Source organism: Quercus suber, unplaced genomic scaffold, assembly GCF_002906115.3.
Source record: "Quercus suber isolate HL8 unplaced genomic scaffold, Cork oak 2.0 scaffold_37, whole genome shotgun sequence".
Taxonomy (NCBI): domain Eukaryota; kingdom Viridiplantae; phylum Streptophyta; class Magnoliopsida; order Fagales; family Fagaceae; genus Quercus; species Quercus suber.
In genome coordinates this window covers 465,084-485,890 of record NW_027069502.1, presented here as the reverse complement: position 1 = coordinate 485,890, position 20,807 = coordinate 465,084, and the positions used below count along the sequence as shown (strand labels likewise).

Below are 20,807 nucleotides of genomic sequence, written 5' to 3'. Positions count from 1 at the left end.
TTACATTACATATCTATAGTAAATTGGGCAACTTATGTGTATATACGCATGGACGTAGTTTCTTGTAATTGAGTGAGAATGTGAGATGATTCAGGTTGGATTGTCTGCATACATGCACATATGTGTTTACTTTTTTATTTTTTATTTTTATAAAGATAAATAAAATTTCATTTTTACCATATCTTTTGGTGCTTTTTTCGTCCGCTTAACAGACTATGATTGGATGGGTTTTTTTTTTTTTTTTTTTTTACTTCGTCCGCTTAACAGACTATGATTGGATGGTTTTTTTTTTTTTTTTTGCTGAATTACTATGACTGGAGGTTGAGGATTAGAATGATATGATTTTTATCATATATATTTTTTTTTTCTAGAAGATATTTTCCTTAATAGCTTAGTCAATTAGTATTAGGCAACAGTTTGGTGCTGGAAGAAGGGTTTTTTTTTCAAAGGAAAATTAATGCTCAAATGCTCATGAAAAGAAATGTAATTTTGGTGTTTATTTTATATTATTTCATTTTCCTTTCTTCTCGTTCCTTTTGACATCCAAATGAAGGGTTGGTTTCTATGACTTTATTTACAGCATCAGTGTATAGACTTTATGATAAAAAACCGTAGGAGTAATTGAGTATTAATTAAAGTTGAAATATAAGAGACATAGTTTTTCTAAATCATGAGCACTAGATTATTCATAAATTTGGGTGGTCCGCATTAAGGTCGACTTTGTTTGTCACCGTCTTCTTTAGGGTAATTTACGGCTTGATTAGCCAACATCTTCCCCAAATCACATCAGTCAGGCCCATCTGGTGATCTTGTGTTTAAATTAAAATTAGCTTCCTACAAGTCTACAACCCCACTCCTCTACTTTGAGCATGACTCTTAAAGCAACCATTAGGTTGTGGGCTTAGGCTAATTACTTATATAAAACTCATTTTATTTGTATTGCACTCTTTGACAAAGTTTAGAATCATACCTTCTCTACTGGACACTCACCGTACATCAGGTTGGATAAAAAATCTAGTAACCCAACACTTAAACCTGTTCAAATTTTTAAGTGGATCATTTATGCATAAGATTCAGTCAAATCCAGTCAAACCTAACAAGTTTATAACAACCCAGATAGATTTATATATATATATATATAACCCAATTTTTTTTTTTCTTTTTTTGGAGAAACAAACACACACATAGGAGAGAAGGAAAGGAATTTTAACATAAATGCACACCACAACTCTACTCAAAAGTCATGGTAACTTTTAAGGGAGGATGGGGTAAGTTATACTACACACAATACGCTTTCTTAACCAATTGAGTTTGTAAAATTATATCTATAGGTCCACTTTATTGACTTTTTTATTGTTTAGTGTATTATGGCATGGTAATTTAAAGATAAGAAAACCTAAAGAATTAAAAAAAAAAAAATGTACTTCTCTATTAGTTTACGTACCTCCAAGACTCCTATCTTATCAAAAGACTATTTTATATTGTGAAATATCGATTATGAACTATAATTACTAATTTAACTAAATTCGTGGGGTGAAATCATATGTTTGAAACACAATTTTAGTTAAAATTATACTATTTCACTATTTTTCAATTTTAACTGAAATTGTGTTTTCAAAACGTGATTAAAAACATGATTTCAAAAGAAACATGTATAGAACGCGCAATAGGAAGTGTAAAAAATCATTTTCTCCATAATTTTACACGCAATTACAAAATTGAATAACTATTCTAACAAACACAGCGATAAACTTATAATTGGATTAGAACCAGAAGTTCATATATTTTTAGAAATTTATAATGTTCAGGCTGCCAAACCGTACTTTTTTTTTTTTTTTTTTTAACTGTACTATTAAAGTAGTATTAATAGTACAGTTTGGCATCATAAAAAATAAAAAATAAAAAAATAAATTTTGATTGGTAGAAAAGTTTGCTATAGCCAATTTTCCCCCCACCCAGAGACACAAAATTTTCCTTATCCGAAAATGAAATTCCACTTAACAACGTTGTACTCTTTAGCCGTTAATTAACCATGCTTCTCAGTTCTCATAAAAACCTGTAGCCACAGCTTTGCCACCTCCACCACTCTCAGAAAGATTTCCTCCTCCTTCTTCTTCTTGAATTCTCAACTGGGTTTGGTGGTTGGTTCTGATGTCAGTTTCTCTGCAAGCTCTCACTAGCCTCTGCGCTGTCTCAGTCTCACACCGTTCATTAACGAAGCCTCACTCTAGTTCTATCAGAATTCGATGTTCCTCTCTCACTGGGTTTCAAGAAATGTCCACAGAACCACCCATGGAGTCCAGAACTGACGATGTTATCGAAATGACACCAACAAAGAAGAAGAAGAAGAAAAAGAGAGACTTTGTACCAAAACAAGATGACCCAGAAGAAGAAAAACAACAACAACAACAACAAGAGGAGGAGGAGGAGGAAGAAGAAGAAGAAGAAGGAGTTTCTATTTCGAGAATAGAAGTACCGAGGCAGAAGTACATCCCGGTTTCAAAGGCTGAGTTGTTAGACGCTATTGTTTTGAAGATGCTTCAGTCTCAGCAAGATGATGGTGATGGTGATACCCAACAGTTTCTTCTTCTCTCATCGTAAGGCCCCAATTTTTTTTTTTTTTCTTTAATAGTATTGTACAGGGTTTGCGAGTGTATGTGTGTTTAAGAGAGATTTCTGCTGTGTGTAGCTGATTGTGGTGCATATTTGGTCAATCAAAGATAAAAGAACATGAATTGAATAGAACTTTTCTGCAATTTCACTGATTAACCAGCTTCTCACTCACATAGACAGTCAAATACAGCCCTTTTCTAACTGACAGCATATGCATGTATGTATGGATGTAGACAAGGATTCACACAAAACAATATAAGGGAGCTATTTAGAATGAATAGATTATCTGTGTTTTTGCTTAGCAGAAGATATTGTGTATCTTTTTGTTTTTTATTCTTGATTGGTGGAGTTGGGAAATGTGATAAATTATCAATTGTCTCCAAATTTTAAGCTATTAAAAAATAATAAATTTAATTATTTAAACAGTATTCTAACACTCTCCCAACTTTTTAAATGGGAGATAAAGTGGACACAGAGTTTAAACTCAAAATTAGCGGGCTTTGATACCATGATAAAATACAACTTATCCCAAAAGTTAAGCTATTAGGAAGGGGTGAGACTTATCATTTAATTATTATTCTAAAAAATTGGACAGAAAAGGACTGTATAGGGAGAAGATCATCTGAACCATCTAAAGCACTGTGCATGAGATATAAGAAGCCTCTGTTCATGATAATTAAGCACAACAAACTGCCTGATACCTTCACACTCATAGCCAGGAGAAGCAACAACTAACTACTTGACTAATGCTTAAAATATCAATAAAACCCGTTTATTGTCTTATTTCTTTCACAAAACGATTCTTTCTCATGCTGAAGTTCATTGCTTTCATAATAGTCCTGATACCTTTATCTTTTTTGCTTGTTTCAGTTTTTTCTAATTAAAATTTTGAGAATGCCTCCTCACTCACTCTTATTCTGGTGAGGAGATCATTTTTCTGAAGTTTCTAACCCCTTTTAGGTGGCTCTTCCCTGTCTAGAAACAATCTCAACCTTTTGCTAGAATCAGCTTTAAAAATCCCGCTTATTGGTGAAAGCCCCATTGCCAGGGTTGTTTTGAACCAACTCTGATGAACTAAGCTTTGCTCTTAGCTAAATGGATTAAGGCCTGTGAATAGGCCGAATTCCCAGTCTTCCAGTGTTTGTAAAGACGCTTTTATTTCTCCTAATTATTACATAATAAGTAGTTGCTCTGAATATTTCTCCTCAAAAATTCCACTTTCTGCACATGGTAGATCACATCACCAAGCTTCCAGTGATTATGAGCCATTCAAATTTTTATTCCCTGCTCCCACTTGTATGGTAATGCAGCAGCTGCTTTCCCCTTCCATATATGAAACTATACATTGTTATCCTGATCTTGCTCCATGCCAGTTTATGCCAAAGATTCTCCCCCATGTTTTCCTCCATAGCTTGGTCAGAACATTTAACTGAAAAGTTTTCTTTATTTTTGGGACTCCATGCTCTCTCATGCTCGGTACCCTACCCATCAGTGTGAGGGTGTTGTTTTCACCAGATTCCATATACATTCTGTACATTTTCACAATATGCAGAACCTCTCCAAACACCAGTTGTGCTTGCTTATTTATGTATCCCAATTTTTGAGATTTCCTTTCACCATGGTATATCCAAGAGTTCAAATACTTGGCCAACAATCAAACCAGAAGCATCTTTCTGCTTGAACATAAATTTTGTGGTCATTTTGTGTCTATATAAATGCAAATTTTTCATATTTTTATGTAACTGCAGGTGCTTGGACACCATTCTTCATGCTGAACACAAAAACATTTTAGAAGAAATGCGCACTGATTATTCCTATTCTCGTTCCATAGAAAAAGAAGAAACAAATAATGATGGTTCAGCTACTTCCGACACAGAACTTGTTGCTGATGAGGAGGAGACTGAGTCAACTGGGGATGGCATTAATGGAATTGGGAGCATGGAGGGATATAAGGAGGAAGAGATCAAAATTGATAATGCTTTTTCTTTCATCAACAGTCTGGACTTGAGAAATTTCTTGGGCTCTTCAGACAAATCTGTCAAGAAATATTCTGATAGCGGGTCCAGGTTTGTCACAAATTGTCTTGAAGACATTGGACCATTTTCTAGTTGACTTGAAATAAGTTCTTTTATGAATTGCTTGAAATAAGTTTTTTATGAATTGGGTACTAATTTGCGGTTGCTGCATAAGCTGGAGTCTTTATTTATTTATTTTATGGTAATGGCCAAATAAAGGAGATAATTTTAAAGCAATAAAGGCCAGGGTAAGGCACCGTGAGGGCTTTGAAAACCTTTTATGTGGCAGATATCCTCAGTGTCTCAACTATTAAATTTTAAAATGATGCAACATGGCCTACAGGTAATTTGAGTGTAAAATGTTAAAATCTACATGAAAGCTCCGAGAAATAACTTGTTAGCTTGAATAAGAACATTGATACTGCAGGTCAATAAAGAAGGGAATGCCTGCAAGATATATGGCAACCTATAGAATGTGTGTGTGTGCGCGCTCGTGCATGTGCACCAGCAGATTTATCAACAAAAGGAGGAAAAAAATATTTCAAATTGATATATTATTTGTATAAGAGTTTTTTGTCGTTCCAGGAAAGTGAATGAATCATTTTAAAGAGATTACAACAATAATTCTATGTGGAAAGTGATATTTACAATAAGTCTGATTTGATTTTTGTTTATTCATAGTATGTTTATTTTGTTGAAACTTTTTTGTAAGAATATATGAAGGCTTCCTAGATGTTAGATGGTTATATGATGTATTGTTTTTTTATATTCAGGTAAACATATATGATATTTTAGTTGTTGCTCAGCTTCATCCCTCAGGTATATTGAACTTATAGTGCAAATTTGTTCACAGAGTTGCTGTTGCTACTCGTTTCCAGCGTGCTTTTATGCAACTTCTTCATGACGCTCAGTTTGAAGAATTATCAGCTAGGGATTTGATGTTGACATCTGCACTTAACACAGATTATCTCCTTACTTTGCCAATATATGTTGATTGGAAGAGAGCGTCTGAGTCCAATGCAATAATATTCAGGTGATGTTATATTTTCTTGAATATGGTGCTTTTGTCTTCATTATACAAGAAATTTGAACAAGCCAAATCATGAAATATGGTATAGCTGTTATTTTATGAATTATATACCATAAGAGTATATGGTTCATAATTGCAATCTAATAATTAAATCCAGGAAACACTAAGACATAATACATATTATAATGATTGCATTAAGTCCTGAGTTGATGACCAACATTTTAACTAGAACTATACTGAGAAGTGCCCAGGGTACTTCCTTATGGTAAATACCTTGTGGTATCTGAGCTACCTAACAAATCCATTTTTAGCTGATGAAATTGGCTAGATTTGGTTACTATTGCTAGAATCCAATCACTTCACTTTTGTGCGCTGGACTTACCATTGCTAGAATTCTACAAAATCTAACATGTCATCAATTTTCCTTGCAGGCGGGGTTATGCAACTGAGAGGCAGAAGGGCCTCCTAATTGTTGAAAAACTGGATTACATACAATCCAAACTTCTGCGAGGAATTTTTTTCATTATATCAAAACCGTTAGGGAAACTTGGAACCTGGATAAATGAGGTAACTCTTTTTTTCTTTCTTTTTAACTTTAGTTTCCTCCATTATGAGGCAGTCTCATGGTTAAACTTTTTGATGGTTCTTGAATATGTAAATCTCATAGATAATACATTAATTTGGCATTTATCTTGCATGAAAAGATAAAATTAGAAACTGGCATTTATACACATTTACATTTACCAACATACTCATATGGATACATATGTGCAATTTGGTTGTTAACAAGGAATGAGCTTTTAAAATGCTGTCACTGTTTTCTGCTTCCCTGGTCCGTGAAACTTCCCAGTGCTACCTATTTTAATCTTTTTCTCCTTTTAACTGTTCTATTCACATATAGAACTTTTTCAGGGATGAATACTGACCTTTTTTTTTAACTTGGTTGAATACTTATCAGTAGAATTTCCATAGATTTGGCAGACACTTTTTATGTCTCTACTTGAAACCATAGTACTTTGGTTACTTATCTTAGCTAATTATATTATATGGCTTTGTATGTTTATACTGTCTGTCATAATTTTCTATTGACCTATCCGTAGAATTTCCATAGATTGGGCAAAACTCTTTTATGTCATTGCATGAAACCATATTACTTTGGTTGCTTATGTAAGGTAATTATATGTCTTTGCATGATTACAGCACCTGTCATAATTTTATATTGACCTGACTTGGAAAACCGTATAATTCAAATGTTAAATGCATCTGATAAATGTGACTGCATAATGAACCGCATGGCTTGTTAGTAGTTTCAAACGAGTTTGGTATGATAAGCACTAAATGTCTGAAACTAATTCTGATGAGTCAGAACAATCTTCCTAAGGTCTTTTACATTGAAAAGGAACTGTAGGTTCTTTCCAATTGATATTAATTTCTGCTTTGATGCAATTAAAATTTTTAGTTTCTTAAAAACATTCATTTTGTGCTCTTCTTTTCAATCATTGTCCATATTAGTTTTGACGGATGTTATCTCTTCTGCTGTAGAACAGGCTTTGAGAACTGCTAGTCAGACAGAAGAAGTTCAAGAGTGGACCAAGAGAACAAAGCTTTGGCTTAAAGAGCTCTCAGTTTTTCAGCAATTATTTCTCAATAATCAACATGCTTCTGATGATCAGCTAGGAGTGGATCAATTATCAGATACAGACCTTCCTATTTGGCTGGCAGCGCAGAGGGCGGTAAGTCGTTATGAAGGGATTTTGTCACCAGTTGGTCCTCGTGGAAGGCTCTTGAGGAAACTGCTTTCATGGAGTGGAGTAATTCCACCCACACCTGATACACCGCATGAGCTTGATAGTGACAGTAATGCTCCTGAACTTTACAGGAGGTTGGCACCAGTTAAATCCCTTTCTTCTCATAATGTGGCTGTAGTGGTCTATTTTTTATTTTATTTTTAATTATTTGAAATCATGTTGGCCTCTCATTTGCTGCTTTTCATCCTGTTAAGGAGAATAACCTATCCAAATATTGGGTTCCTTAAAATAAACAAAGAATTAACATAAGTGTTGCAGTTTAAAATTAGAGTCTTAGGCCTTAATTATACTTGGTTTCTTTCACTAGATAAAGATATTTTCATGTAAATTGCTGCATTTACAGACCCAAAAAAAAAATGGAAGATCTATTTCTGTTAGAGTGCCTATCTCTTAAGGAGGTTCTGTATTTAACTCCTTGTTCACGCTACCATTGGTGGGGTAGGGTCTAGGATTCTCTCAGAGTTCAGAGAATAAAATTATTTTGTAGTTTCTAGAATTTCATTTTTGGATTGATTTAAGAAAATTAAACTGTCAATACTTATTTTTGCTGAACTAATAGTACAAATATGAGTGCACTTCAAAAGTTGGCATTTACATGCAAAGACAGAGAGCTAGAAAGTTGAGAATTTTGTTGGACCAAAAATTAGTTGGGAACTGAAGCTCTTTTGTAGTTGCATATTCATGCCATGTTAGCATTTTGTTTTCTGAAGTTTCTTTTTAATCAGATGCTATTTAAGTGAAAAGCAACCTTTGAATGACCAAGTAACAAAAGAATTGTTCACCCAGGCCTATTTTCTTATCAAGGATATCACTTAATGATATATGGAGACCTGCTACAAGGAAATACTGTGGAAATGATCTTTGGAAGAAGTTTAAAACTTCTATTTCTATTCTTCTCTCTCAGTCAATTCTCCAGGTATTCCCCATATCTCTCCTGTTCTAGTTCTATCGAAAATGTTGTCTCTAATGTTGTTCGTTATGGATAATCCACTTAAGATATCAAGATTACCTTTTGCCCATTTGGGTTAATCAATCTTCCGTATATACTAAAATAAAAATGAAAAGAAAGACAGAATGCTTCAAAATATTAAAATGTCTTTTGAGAGAGAAATAAGGATTCAGAATAAAGGACAATGGATGGGATGGTGATTGTTCTAAAAAGAATGAAAATTATAAGCTGGAATTTGTAAGATAAAGGAAAAGAGGACATAAGAAAAATGGTGGTAAAAAATACAAAATTTAGAAAGCATTATTATTGATATTGGGTAATTTTAAGTAGTTCCAATAATAAGATATGCTTCTTCTTATTTTATTATTATATTTTATAACAAATAAATTATTTCAGAGTTGCGTGAGCTAAGTAATCACAGATGAATGTAGAGTTCTAAAGAAATCACTTTATTCTTTTCATTGAAAAGTGATCCAATCCAAGTATTATAGTGCAGCTTAGGGTTTCCATTGTCACTATACTCATAACTATATCTGCCTTTTTTTTAATTATGAACTTATATGTCTCCATCTTTTTATTTCTATATCACTTAGACTTTACACTTGCTATCGTTTCTACAGATACAGTTAAAATTTGCAGGTTAGTCCTTATTCCTAATTTTAGGGACAGCAATGATTGAGGTCTTACCACAATTTTTCCTTCTCATGTCATTTTAGTCCAATATTAACATTTGTTTTTCCCTGTATGTACTTTGACTCAAATTATGATCCCCTCTTTCTATATGTATTCATTTTGCATTATGAAGCTTGTCAGCTATAATAACAGCTGTCTTGTAAGGAATATAATGTTCTAGGGATTGCCAATATGAATTAGCAATCTATGCTAATCGCTTGCGCCTTTTCTAGGAGCCAGCATTCCAAGAATTGATTTTACTTTATACTGAGGAAGATGGCAATAATGATGCTGAAAATAAACCTGAGGTTCCACCATTGCAGTTAAAGATCTTTGAAAGGATTCCTATTCCGGATTTACCAGTAAATACTTCTGAGACTGCAATGTCTATCTAATGTCCAATATTTTAGGCTCGTCTCATGTGATTTCCTGTGCTTTTTTACCATTTTTCATAGTTATTTATTTTGTAATTTTGAAAATGTTTGCCTGTGAATTTTCACATTGTTGTCAAATTTGTTTGTAGGTCATCTTCCCCCACAAAAAGCTATCTTTCCGTATCATAGACACGGTATGAATGGATGGATGAATCTTCATTACGTGTTTAGAAGTTTTTATAATTAAATACCACCAAAAAAATGTGTAAAAAATTTTTGAATCTGCATGCAGTGCTTGTAACATTTTCCTTTGCATCCTTGACATGATGATAGCTATCTATTGGAAGGCCATATATATATATATATATATCAAGTAAATAGTATTGTCAAAATTTGCTAGAATGGGTTTGTTTTAATCTATGTTAATATATATAAATTACTGTTAATATGGAATAAACTGTTAAGCAATGAGTGCTCTGCTGAGCGCTGAGAAGCCTGAATGGCCTGAAAACAAATGGAAAATAAGGCTGACATAACTCTGTAAAATTTGATGGTAAGAGCTACTACATCTACCCCACCCTAATCCTTCACTACCTTAGCCAAGAACTATGGCTAAGATTTGTTGTAAGATGCATCTGAGTTGATCATATTCATTGAAGTGTTTTTATATTTCAGAAAAGTTGTTCAACATACTTTATCAGATATAACAATAGTGGGTAGTGGGTGTTGGACCAAAGAATCTACCTGGTTAATACATACCCGGTTAAGCCATGCACATCAAGTAGTCATACCTGTATTGCAAATTTTGATAATGTTTTTATAAAATACTAATGAGATAATTCTTTTGACAAAAAGTATGTTTCAAATCTCTAGCCTCATGTCCAGGAATTGTGAACTTGTAGGTACGCTTGGATGCTGCCACAATTGTGGGACTTTTGGCATTCTTCATAAACTACAAATTTGAAAACATCTCATCTTCTCCGTATGTATTTCTTAGATATTTTGAAATTGCTCTTGGAATTTTACTAACATGGCAGCAAATAGTATATTGCAGATAGAAAGTCTAATTGATTCTTATATTAACTTCTCATGGAATACTTATGAATTCTTAAGGTATCAATTGTCATAAGAGGCTAACAAGCTTAGGCATAAGGATTACTTGCTAGACACTGCTTTTAACATTTGTCTCTCACCAATGGTCATTTTCTTTAAATCCTTTTGAGTATCTTCCAAATTTAATAAAGCATTGTTTGTATATGTAATCACCACGATCACTTTTAATGTTTTAAAGTAATTAATATATATATATATATATATATTACTTTAAAACATTAAAAGTGATCATGGTGATTACATATATCATGCTTTGATCATTCACCTCTAACATGTGCTTTGAATTGAACTTATTGCAGTTATTTGATCTTTTCTTTATTGTTATTTACACATGCACTTGGTTTCCTTTGCTTTTTCTAATCATTACTTCTAAGGGATTTAGAAGACAATATTGTTTTCCCAGAGTAATGAAACATTATATTCGAGAGAGTTTATTAAACATACAGAATTGGCAAAAGTCTACACACAATGCTGATCTCATAACTGGACCTTGTCTATAGTGACCCTGGCAAAAGTTCAAGGAGGATTATTAGCAAAAGAACACTGGGATATATATATATATATATTTTTTTTTTTTTCCCCAACAATATTTTCTGTAGAGCAGGGTTACTATATAATGATATTGTTTCCATTCTCCTATGTTATATCCTTTTTTATTGACTACTTTGGTTCTTTAATGAAGTGAAAATCTATCTATGAAAATTTGTACCGTTGTTTTTCCATTGATTCCTTTTAGTTTATAGTAGCATGTAATAATATCTTCTTTTTCAATTTTCTTTGAGAAATTTCTGGTATAATTTTGTTTTTACATTTTATGTCAGATCAGCAGTAATTCTTGATGTGGTTGCTATAAGTGCTCTTATAATTTATGTGACTCGCGTAGCTCTGGGTTACAAGCAGACATGGGATAGGTATCAAGTGAGTCAATTCAATGCATCGCATGCTGTCTTGAAGATGATTATGATCTAAATCTTTTCAATTTAAGTTATATAAATAATGTTCTAAAAGAAGCCTTTGTTGCAGTTATTGGTCAACAAGACCCTTTATGAGAAAACCTTAGCAAGTGGCTTTGGCTCAGTGCACTTTCTTCTAGATGCTTCTGAACAGCAGCAAGTAAGAAGTATTTTAGTTTTATTAATTTATTTTTCAAACTTGTACAGCATTTATTTGCTAAAATTTTTTTGGGGCTAGAGTATGTTATAACATTGCAAGGTTCTAAATCAGTTGTCTTTTAGCACTGCTGTTTATCATATCATCTCAGATTGCAATTATTTGATTACTATCTATTACAACACTGTCATTTTCTAAAGCCTTACTAGGCCACCTGCTATTTTCTCAGGCCTTCATTTCAGCATCAAGCTGACTTAAAGTTTGCCAGTGGTGACTGATACCAACTAAATACTTAGTCCTATTTAGCCATGTAAAGGGATATTTCTTCCTTTATACTGCAATGCAGAATGGTTGATTTTATAAAATGTTAAAAATATGACTTGTTTTATGTGGTCTAGTTGAGAAGACTACTAAAGTAACTCATAATTGTAATCGTGATGAGTAACATTTAGTTATTTAATTTTAAAGAAGCATTAGTGTCTAACAGAGTACCAAACACAAGCAAAGTACCTGCCTTAGTATGACTAATGTGAAAAATATTTTGATGAACATAGGACAAATATTGATGTAGGACAAAACTAGAGGGTCAATTTTTTATACTTTTTAATTTAATTTCCAGATTTTTAGGTTTTTGGAATATTTTCTTAGTCAAAATGGTGTCCTTTTGTTTAGGAATGTCTTAATTTCTGGTTAAGTTCTATGGCCCCTATGAAAAGGCTTTTTCAATGTAGAAAGGCCACAAAAAAAAGTATATTTAAAAAGAGTTCTTTTGAGATTACTTAAAATTTTTTAGTATATTCTTTCCTTTTAGACTTTAGAAACTCTCTCTAAATTTAAGTATTTGCACCTCGTTAGAATGAGATTAATCCTTTTAACATTTTCCATTCTACACTCTACATGAACAAAGTTTATCTCCTCTGTGCTTCTAGTTTACCTATTGATGATTATGCCAACATTTAAGAATAACTATTCTTCCCCCTTGCATTATATGCAGTACAAGGAAGCCATTTTGGCCTATGCAATCCTGCTCAAAGCTGAGAATGGCCAGGTTTGCCTTCCCTATCTCAATTTAATGTTTCTACTATATCCTATATGATCAGGAAGCTTTATAGGAGTTTGTAAACCTACTTTTTTTTTTTTGTGCATAGTAAAGTAAAATCATCTTTGACTATGTATGTGTTTGGATAGAGATTATCTCAAGTCTGCGTTTTCAATGTTGCATTTTTTTCTTTTTTTAGCTGCAACATTTGACTTGTCCACTGTGAATAGTGCACCCATGCACTGTTCATGGGTCCTACAAATTCCACTTTTCAGCCACTTTTTCATTTAAAATAGGTCCCACGGCACTATTCACATGTTTAAAAATTATTTTGCTGCAATGTTTTCAGTTTTCAGTTTTTAATTTCAGCAAAATAAGTTATATTCAAACAGACCCTATACGCTTCATTAATGGCATACACCACTCTTGTAGCTGCTACTTGCACATTTCATTGTTTATGCAGGGTATTTAGTTGTTTCATATTTCAATTATTTCATGACAATGCAGAATAGATTTATTTAAAAATTTTAGTTTGATCATAGATGAAAGGGAAAACATATTGGAAACGGTGAAAAACTAAGTTGCTCAACAATTTATATATGTTTCAAGTTACTATTGGAGATCAAAGTGTTCAAATGACATATGTAATGAATAATCTATTTAAAGTGGAAATATATCATGTAAAACTAGTAAACTCAAACTAAAAAGTTTACATTTACTAAAATTGTAAAGAGTGCTAGTCCTAATGACTTCTCAAGAAAAAAGGTCCTATAGTCCTTATGACCTAAGATTTTACATTGAGTGGTCTTACTGTGATCCTAATTGAATGATTCCTAAAAAAGTGTTACAAATTACCTATGAATGATGTTAAAGATATTACAAATTTTACTTTATACGTAACCTTACAAACAAAGATGTTATTTAGACATTTATTTATTTTTTAATTGAAGTGGCAGCAATCATATTCATTATCATATCATTCCTTTTCTTTTTCTTTTTTTGTAGCAAATCAATAGTAACATTAGCATTTTCCATTACCTATTCTATATGCATAAATATCAAGGATAATTATGGGAGAAGGCATATTAGGCAGGAATTAAAATAGATTTTTTTTTCTTGTTTGATCAGAAAAATAAGATTAAAAAAAAAAAAATCAATTAAGTAGTGCAAAAAACTTTTTTAACAGATTGAGGTCTTTGTACTGGTACTGGAAATCTAGAAGCAAGCTTTCCATTGGTTTAACAAAAATGTATGCCTCTTCTGAAGTCCATAGGGTAAATTTACTGCCAGTGTTTTACAGCTTTGTTTCGGTCATGTAGATCACCTAGAAAATGTGTTAAATGCAGGTCACTTGTCGCCGAAGAGTTGGGGACAAATGTGAGAGATTCATGTATGATGCATTTAAAATAAAGGTAACAAAATGAGTTCATTATGGCCATCCGGCAATGCTGACCATATGTATTCTTTGATCCATAAATATGACAAGTAACAAAAACCAAGAAAGATTATACGCTTTTTGTGATAATTGAGTTTTGCAGGTTGAAATGCCAATTGACAAGGCAATTAATACATTGTTGAGGCTGGGCTTAGCAACTGAAACTCCTATTGATGGAAGCAACAGACTGCAGGCTGTTCCATGTCCAAAGGCATATGAGGCGCTCAAAGAACTTTGGAATAGTTTGCTCAAATAAGTTTTTTTTTTTTTTTTTTTTGAGAGATAATTACAACATGCTGCTAACCCTGCAGCTCGAACCTTTTCTCCCCTAGACCCTCAAATAAGTTTGCTCAATTAAGTTTGATTCTTCATATGTAGGATCCATTTTTACAGTAGCTGTCAAATATCAAATTTTGGTGAAATATAATAGAATATGGTGTTATACTTCTCTTTCTTTTTTTTTTTTGGGAGGTGGCAGAAGGGTGTTAAAATTCATGTAAATTTTGAAGTTCTTTCTATAGGGGTATCAGAAGGAGTAAATTGCTTCCGAATGGACTACATCAATAGTAGAAAGTTTTTGATGGTTACATCTTTATTATATAATTTGTACATTATAATGAAAACCCAATGTAGGGTTAGTTTTTGACCCATTATGCAGCCACTGGTATTAAATCAGTGTTGGAGTTGAATCTCCATGTGTTCATTAGAGTTGAGTTGAAGGGATTAACATGTGTGTGAGTGGAAGTTCCATGTGGAGAAAAAGTAAATAAGTTGAGAAATTAATACAATAAAGTTGAATCCAGACCCATAAACTTAATTTTTCGAGGACTACATTCTAAATTCTCAATCCCAATAAGAGTTTCCTACATTCTTCAAATTTTACACTTAAAACGTATTTCTAAAAAAATGTTGAAATTAGGATTTAATGAGCGTGAATGCATTATTATGTTAATGATCTTAAATTTTCAAAATGGATAAATCTTAGTTGGGAGTATATTATAATGATTATGATATGTAAGGCAACCATTCAGATCTTCTTTTCTTTTAGTCACACGTGAGTGATAGTTTTAGCATAATAGTTAAATAATCAAATTTACAATTTTCTATGCTTGAGGGAAAGTGGAAGAATCGATTAATATCTTAAAGCTAAAGAGTAGCATTTGTTGTTACAACGCAGTTATATATTGTGCCACTTCAGTGTAGCATTTCAGTTCATTCCAGTGTATTTTGATTCAATTCGGTCCATTTTGATCTAAATAGGCCATTTTGGTCTATATTGGTTCATATCAGTACATTTGGTAAATCATTTCATAACATTTAGAACAAATATCATATCACAAACCTATAGAAATTACATTACACCCAATTCAAACGAGAAAATTTCATTAATATATTGAATCCAGAAAGAGTAAGTTTTTAGAAAGATAGAAATGTTAGGAATTATTTACCAAATTCAAAATTGAAGTTAATTCTTGGATTCTTCATATATGTTGAGCTACATTCCGTTCATAGCATTGCAGTAAACAACCCATTAAACCAATGAGTTCAGGTTCTTTTACTATCTTGGAGCAATAATTAAAGCAATCTACAGCCATAAAATATGTTGGATCAAACACATTAAAATGGTTTACTGAAACAGTTTTGAAAAGCATCTGAAATACATAATGCAAACTTTTTTGAAAATCATTCCAAGGGTCCGTTCCTGGTATTTGCAAACAAATATGAGTTTTTCCAGTCACACACTGAAAAAATAGTTCTTGCTTGATGATTTTATTACCGAGTTTAGAGGGATTATGAAGCATGCTTAGAAGTGAGGAGGTAAGAGAAAGGTCATTAGCTTCATCTACAATGAAAAGAAGGATAACCAATTTTATTATCGTCACCTTGATGAGTTTTCTCATCCATTTACTAGCCATTTATTTTTCCCACACTTTAGAAATTTTCTTATTTTGAAACTAAATATAAACTATGCTATACATAAGGTATAAACCCTTATATGCCTCATGTGGATTTGAATGGTTAGAAACTTTTAAATAAAGATTAGTTAATCAATTAATGGTTTATCTAAACCCTTAAGTCTTGGTAATGGTTTTTTTTTTAAGGGTCACCAGGTATTGTAATAATATTTATGTAAATGTGTGAATTTTCAGAAAATTCAAGTAAACTTGCAAGAGTGCTATTTGGTTCAAAGGAACATGTTGCAACCTCAAATCTCAATAAATAGAACTTAATTGTAGTTAAAGGCTCTAGCTGCATGTGAATCCCCATCTAAAATAGAAAACTACATACAGTTTTGGACCTTTGGTAGTACCAAAGGGTTTTACTTCAGTTATTAGTCCAAAATAGTTGCAGGATCTTCTCAAACGCTATCAATTATCATCATTGTAGACTCAGCACATGATTTATCTGCAATATAGCAATTCAGACCCTATCCCCAATAAACACCTAATGATGCAGCCATGCCAATGTCTTAAGATATAAAGAACAGCATTCATTATAGTCACAATCCTCTATTGCAAACCTCAGTCCATAACAACACTACACTTGACTATTCTCAAAGATTAATGTTAGGAACACAACTTTTTTCACAACTGTTGACATGGTCTATTATAATTGAAGCAACATCACTTTTCACTTGGTTCCACCAATGACACTATTTTTATTATATTCACAACAAGTCATGTCAACAGTAAGTTGTTTATGAGTACATCCTAATGACAGCAACAATGGATGATCTACCATTATTACAGCTTTTGGTTAAAATCCATCGATATCTATGACATTAATCACTGGCTAATGCTTTCTCTCTTTATATATATATATATATATATCTCAAACCATCAAAGCATCTCCCATATCTTAGCTGAAGACTCACATACACCTAATTAGTAAAGCATAATCAAGATTTCTGAACACTTAGTCATATCTGGTATATCTCATGTCAATCATCAAGCTCAGGGAAAGTCTAACTATGATTTGAACTGAATTTGAAGAACAATATGATTTTCACTTTGACTATGACAGTTTATATCAGTTAGTAATTTGTTTTCTGTATAAACCCTCATAAGCTACTGTTAGTTTCAAGTTTCAACACCATCCAATGACATAGTTTTAATTAAGGAATAACAAGTAAACTCACAGACAAGGTCTCCATATTTCTTTTGTATTTCTTGCATGCTGGAAGTGGCCAGGGTATAAAAGTATGTGGCCAGTTGTAAAAACCACCAGTCTTAGAAAAATGTATAATAAGTCGGAATCAATAAAAACCTCATCATTGTAGTCCTCATGTTGCTATTTCCTCCAAAACCAACACTTTTGAGTAGAAATGCTGACCAGCAGTAGATGATAAGTTGAATAACTTAGCCCTTATCATTCAAGAGGTTGAGCTCTAGTAAACACGAATACTCCTCCACCACCAACGGCACGACCCAAAAGCATATTATCATCCAAATAAGAAAGGTAATATAGTCCTCCCACTGATTGTCTAAAATGCAAACACAATTAGCACTCACACTTATTTGTAGGCAGCATCATAAATTCATAACTGTTATCATAAATATGATAAACATCACATACCTTCCTGGGTTACTTACAGGGATCTGAGCTCTAAAAGTGCGGATAAACTGCAAGATCTGCACTCAACCATGAATATACTCTCAAAAGGAAATATAACAATCTAACTGTTGTCTCGGTAGCAAACAAGCTTAGATAATGACTTATATCTGCAGTTATCAATAAAAGCCAGGAGTGTGGCTAAGATATAGCACATACCACACTCTCTTAATAGTAATGTTAAACTGTTGAGCTAGCCCATTATTGGCCAAGGTTCACAGATAACAGAGCTGTCTAAATGGTGACTTAACAGGAATGGGACCTATTTAGATGCATGAGGTTGCATACAAAGTTGGCAATCAAGGATTGCATTCTGAAACTACTTATATAGTCAAGTTACCTGTAGGCTTAAAAATGATCGTGGCAGTATTGCTGGAGCTATTAAAGCTTGCAGCTCTTCACTGACATTTATATTTTGAATAGTTATCTGCCAAAAACAAAATTGCAGAATTTAGCTAAATTTACAAAAATTATACTTCATGTAGTTTCTCATGGCAAGTAAAGAAATACCAAAATATCACAATAAGCACTCACCAAAAGAAAGAGGTTTTCTGCCTTTTTCTTGCTATACTAAACAAATAGATACTATCTTTTTGTCAATCTTAGGTGATGCTGGAGCGATCTTAAGATCTCCATCATCTTCTTGAATAACTAGACATTAATGTTGGCCCATTACAAACACATGAAGCTCAAATATATTGTTCCCAGCCTATAATCTATACTGAGATATGAAGAGGGGGTAAGTCTGGCAAGAGGCATAAATTTGTTTTCACCTGAAATTTGATCAGAATGGTTGCTGATAACAAGTCTGTCTCCAAATCAATCTAAACTCAAAGAAATTTAATATTTTTAGCAAATTTTAAGGCTACAGCAAGATGGTATTACGGATCTAAACACAACAAATTTTGCCTTATCTGCAACCTCACAACCAAAAATTGATCTGTTTTGTTGGGAGTTAGAGCATAAATAGACAAGTTCATCCATCATGCAAAATGATTACCTGTGTGATGTTTATTCCTACAGATGTGTTGGCTCAAATGAATGATGCTCTAAAAGAAATGAAAGATAATCTGAAGAGGACTGACAGAGATGAGAATCACTTCCAGCTATGATGGAGCTACAAATTGATTAAAATTTGCAAAAGTGAGAACAAGAATGGAACAAACCAGTAGTCGATTTTTTCCCCTATCTTGTTTGGTATGGCAACTGATTGAAATAGCTGATGTATCCTCTTCTAGGCAATATAAGCTGGACTGTAGCTTTTATTTTCATTCACCCTAATAAATTTTCACTATTATCCTATTTTCTCCCCTCATTTGCATATATCTAATTAGGTGAATTTACATATACTAATGAATAAATTAATCAAATTGAAAACCAAAATAGGATGATACTAAACAAAAGGAAAAATGCATAGAATATGACACATTTAATCTATCAAGGTCTGTTGACAATACTTCCAAAACAGTCAAACAAAATTGCAGGGAAGTGGGAACAGTTGCAGCCGATACAGCTCAACAATTTTGGATGTCATATTTCATATAGGGCAGGAAAACACCTCTTCAAACTGAAGGTAGATATTACGCGCAGAAACAATGTCAAATTTTGCAGATACAAGCAGAGTGGCACCTTCTTGTTCCTACACAGAAAATAACCATAATGTCACTCCAAAGAAACTGAAGGATTTGTGTTTCATGAAATATGAACGTTCTCACATTCCCACAACTCCATAAATAATATAAAGAATCTGGATAATCTTCAATAGTCCCCAAAAGTTGGCATGCACATGAAGCATCTCCAATTAATACTGTTTCTTAAATTAACTAAATACTCACCACTAGAAACAAGAAGTTACCCATAATCAATTTAAGTCGACCATCACAATAAAATGTTGGAATTTAGTAAGTACATTAAAATTAGCTAATAGGAATTTAGAAGACAGGTATAAGAGAAGCAAGGAAATACTCTTACTTCCATAAACTCAAGATTGACAAGATAGCCCATGACCAAACGACATCAATAAGATTATGGAGAATTCTTAATGCTCTAATCCTTTGTACATTAAAATGTTTTTCTTTTCTTTTTTCCTCTTCTTACTTTCATGTCTTGGGTTGCTGCCCAGTTGCTGTGTAATTTCTTCAAGGCATGGGAGATGAAATGTTTGAGTAAGAGGAAAGGAGACCCTTTTAACCTTTGGTATCTTACAATGCATATTTACCTAAAAGAACTTTAAAAGGAACCTGTGTTATGAAGAAGAAGGTTGGGGGGACATATTCTTCTTAAATCATTTTCTTTAGGCTGCCATTTTGGGGCAAGTGTGATTTTTGAATATTTATTTTAATTTTATTTTAATAGTGAATAACCTCCTCTAATGGCTGTCCCATTTACTCAAACAACTAGCTGAAGGCCTTTTTATCATATGCACTAGCTGAAGCATCCCCATATGTGAAATCTCATGTACATTGCTGAAAATGGCAAATGACTAGCAGAAATTACAGTTGCTCTACAATATTCAGTACTGATCTAGCATACTGAGAACCTATCATTGAACATAAACAACTGAAATAATAATATGTGACTCAAAAGAAAACAGAACATAGAGAATAATGAGAAAGTGAATTAGAATTATACAGAAAATCCAGACTCAATGCAGTGCACACTTTCAAGATCTATGTTTTCAACTTAAGTAGAATAGCTTCCAAATAAGGTAGTGGGAAGAAAGGAAGGCAGATGTTTACCTCTAACAAGGTTGGAATACTCCATCGAACAACATTACGGATGACACCCCCATTTGATTGATCTCGGCACTCAAATTTTTGAAAAATTTGCCCAACCTAGCTCCACATTCATGTAGAAACCAATTGCAGAGAACAATGTTTTAGGGGGAAAACACAGAGATAAAGGAAATAACAAATCTAGTGATGAACATTTCACATACACCTAGACATAGAATAAGCCAGTGTACATAAATTTTAGACATGAGATGCTAAAAAAGAAAAAGCCATCTTCAGGCAGATAATGACCCATAAAAACTGTC

General features: G+C 32.9%; 2 protein-coding genes across 8 annotated transcripts in view; one reads left to right on the top strand and one right to left on the bottom strand.

Moving 5' to 3' along the window:
- The first annotated feature begins 1,940 nt into the window (after positions 1-1,940).
- On the top strand, positions 1,941-14,606 carry LOC112028927 (uncharacterized). Of its 4 annotated transcripts, XM_024061619.2 has the most exons (14): positions 1,941-2,597; positions 4,362-4,679; positions 5,482-5,661; positions 6,090-6,225; positions 7,206-7,540; positions 8,253-8,382; positions 9,321-9,449; positions 9,611-9,655; positions 10,364-10,443; positions 11,396-11,492; positions 11,598-11,687; positions 12,679-12,732; positions 14,070-14,135; positions 14,262-14,606. In XM_024061619.2, the coding sequence occupies exons 1-14, from the start codon at positions 2,152-2,154 to the stop codon at positions 14,412-14,414; spliced, it is 2,259 nt and encodes a 752-aa protein (XP_023917387.2). In that variant the 5' UTR covers positions 1,941-2,151; the 3' UTR covers positions 14,415-14,606. The 4 variants fall into 4 exon arrangements, 3 of the variants coding, with proteins under 3 accessions (XP_023917387.2, XP_023917388.2, XP_065626958.1); XM_024061620.2 differs by lacking the exon at positions 9,321-9,449; XM_065770886.1 differs by lacking the exon at positions 14,070-14,135.
- Positions 10,850-20,807, bottom strand: part of LOC112032261 (probable plastid-lipid-associated protein 10, chloroplastic) — a 30,562-nt gene continuing 20,604 nt past the window's right edge. Inside the window, exons 5-11 of one of the 4 annotated variants that reach the window (XR_010627984.1) lie at positions 20,509-20,604; positions 19,329-19,409; positions 18,111-18,197; positions 17,735-17,790; positions 17,426-17,642; positions 15,607-15,743; positions 10,850-11,079 (exon numbers count right to left, since the gene is read on the bottom strand). Coding sequence is in view for 1 of the 4 variants with exons in the window: in XM_065770888.1 (XP_065626960.1) it covers positions 17,528-17,642; positions 17,735-17,790; positions 18,111-18,197; positions 19,329-19,409; positions 20,509-20,604 (435 nt within the window). In the remaining 3 variants the exon portion in view is untranslated. The other 3 variants (XR_010627985.1, XR_010627986.1, XM_065770888.1) reach the window with 3 other exon arrangements.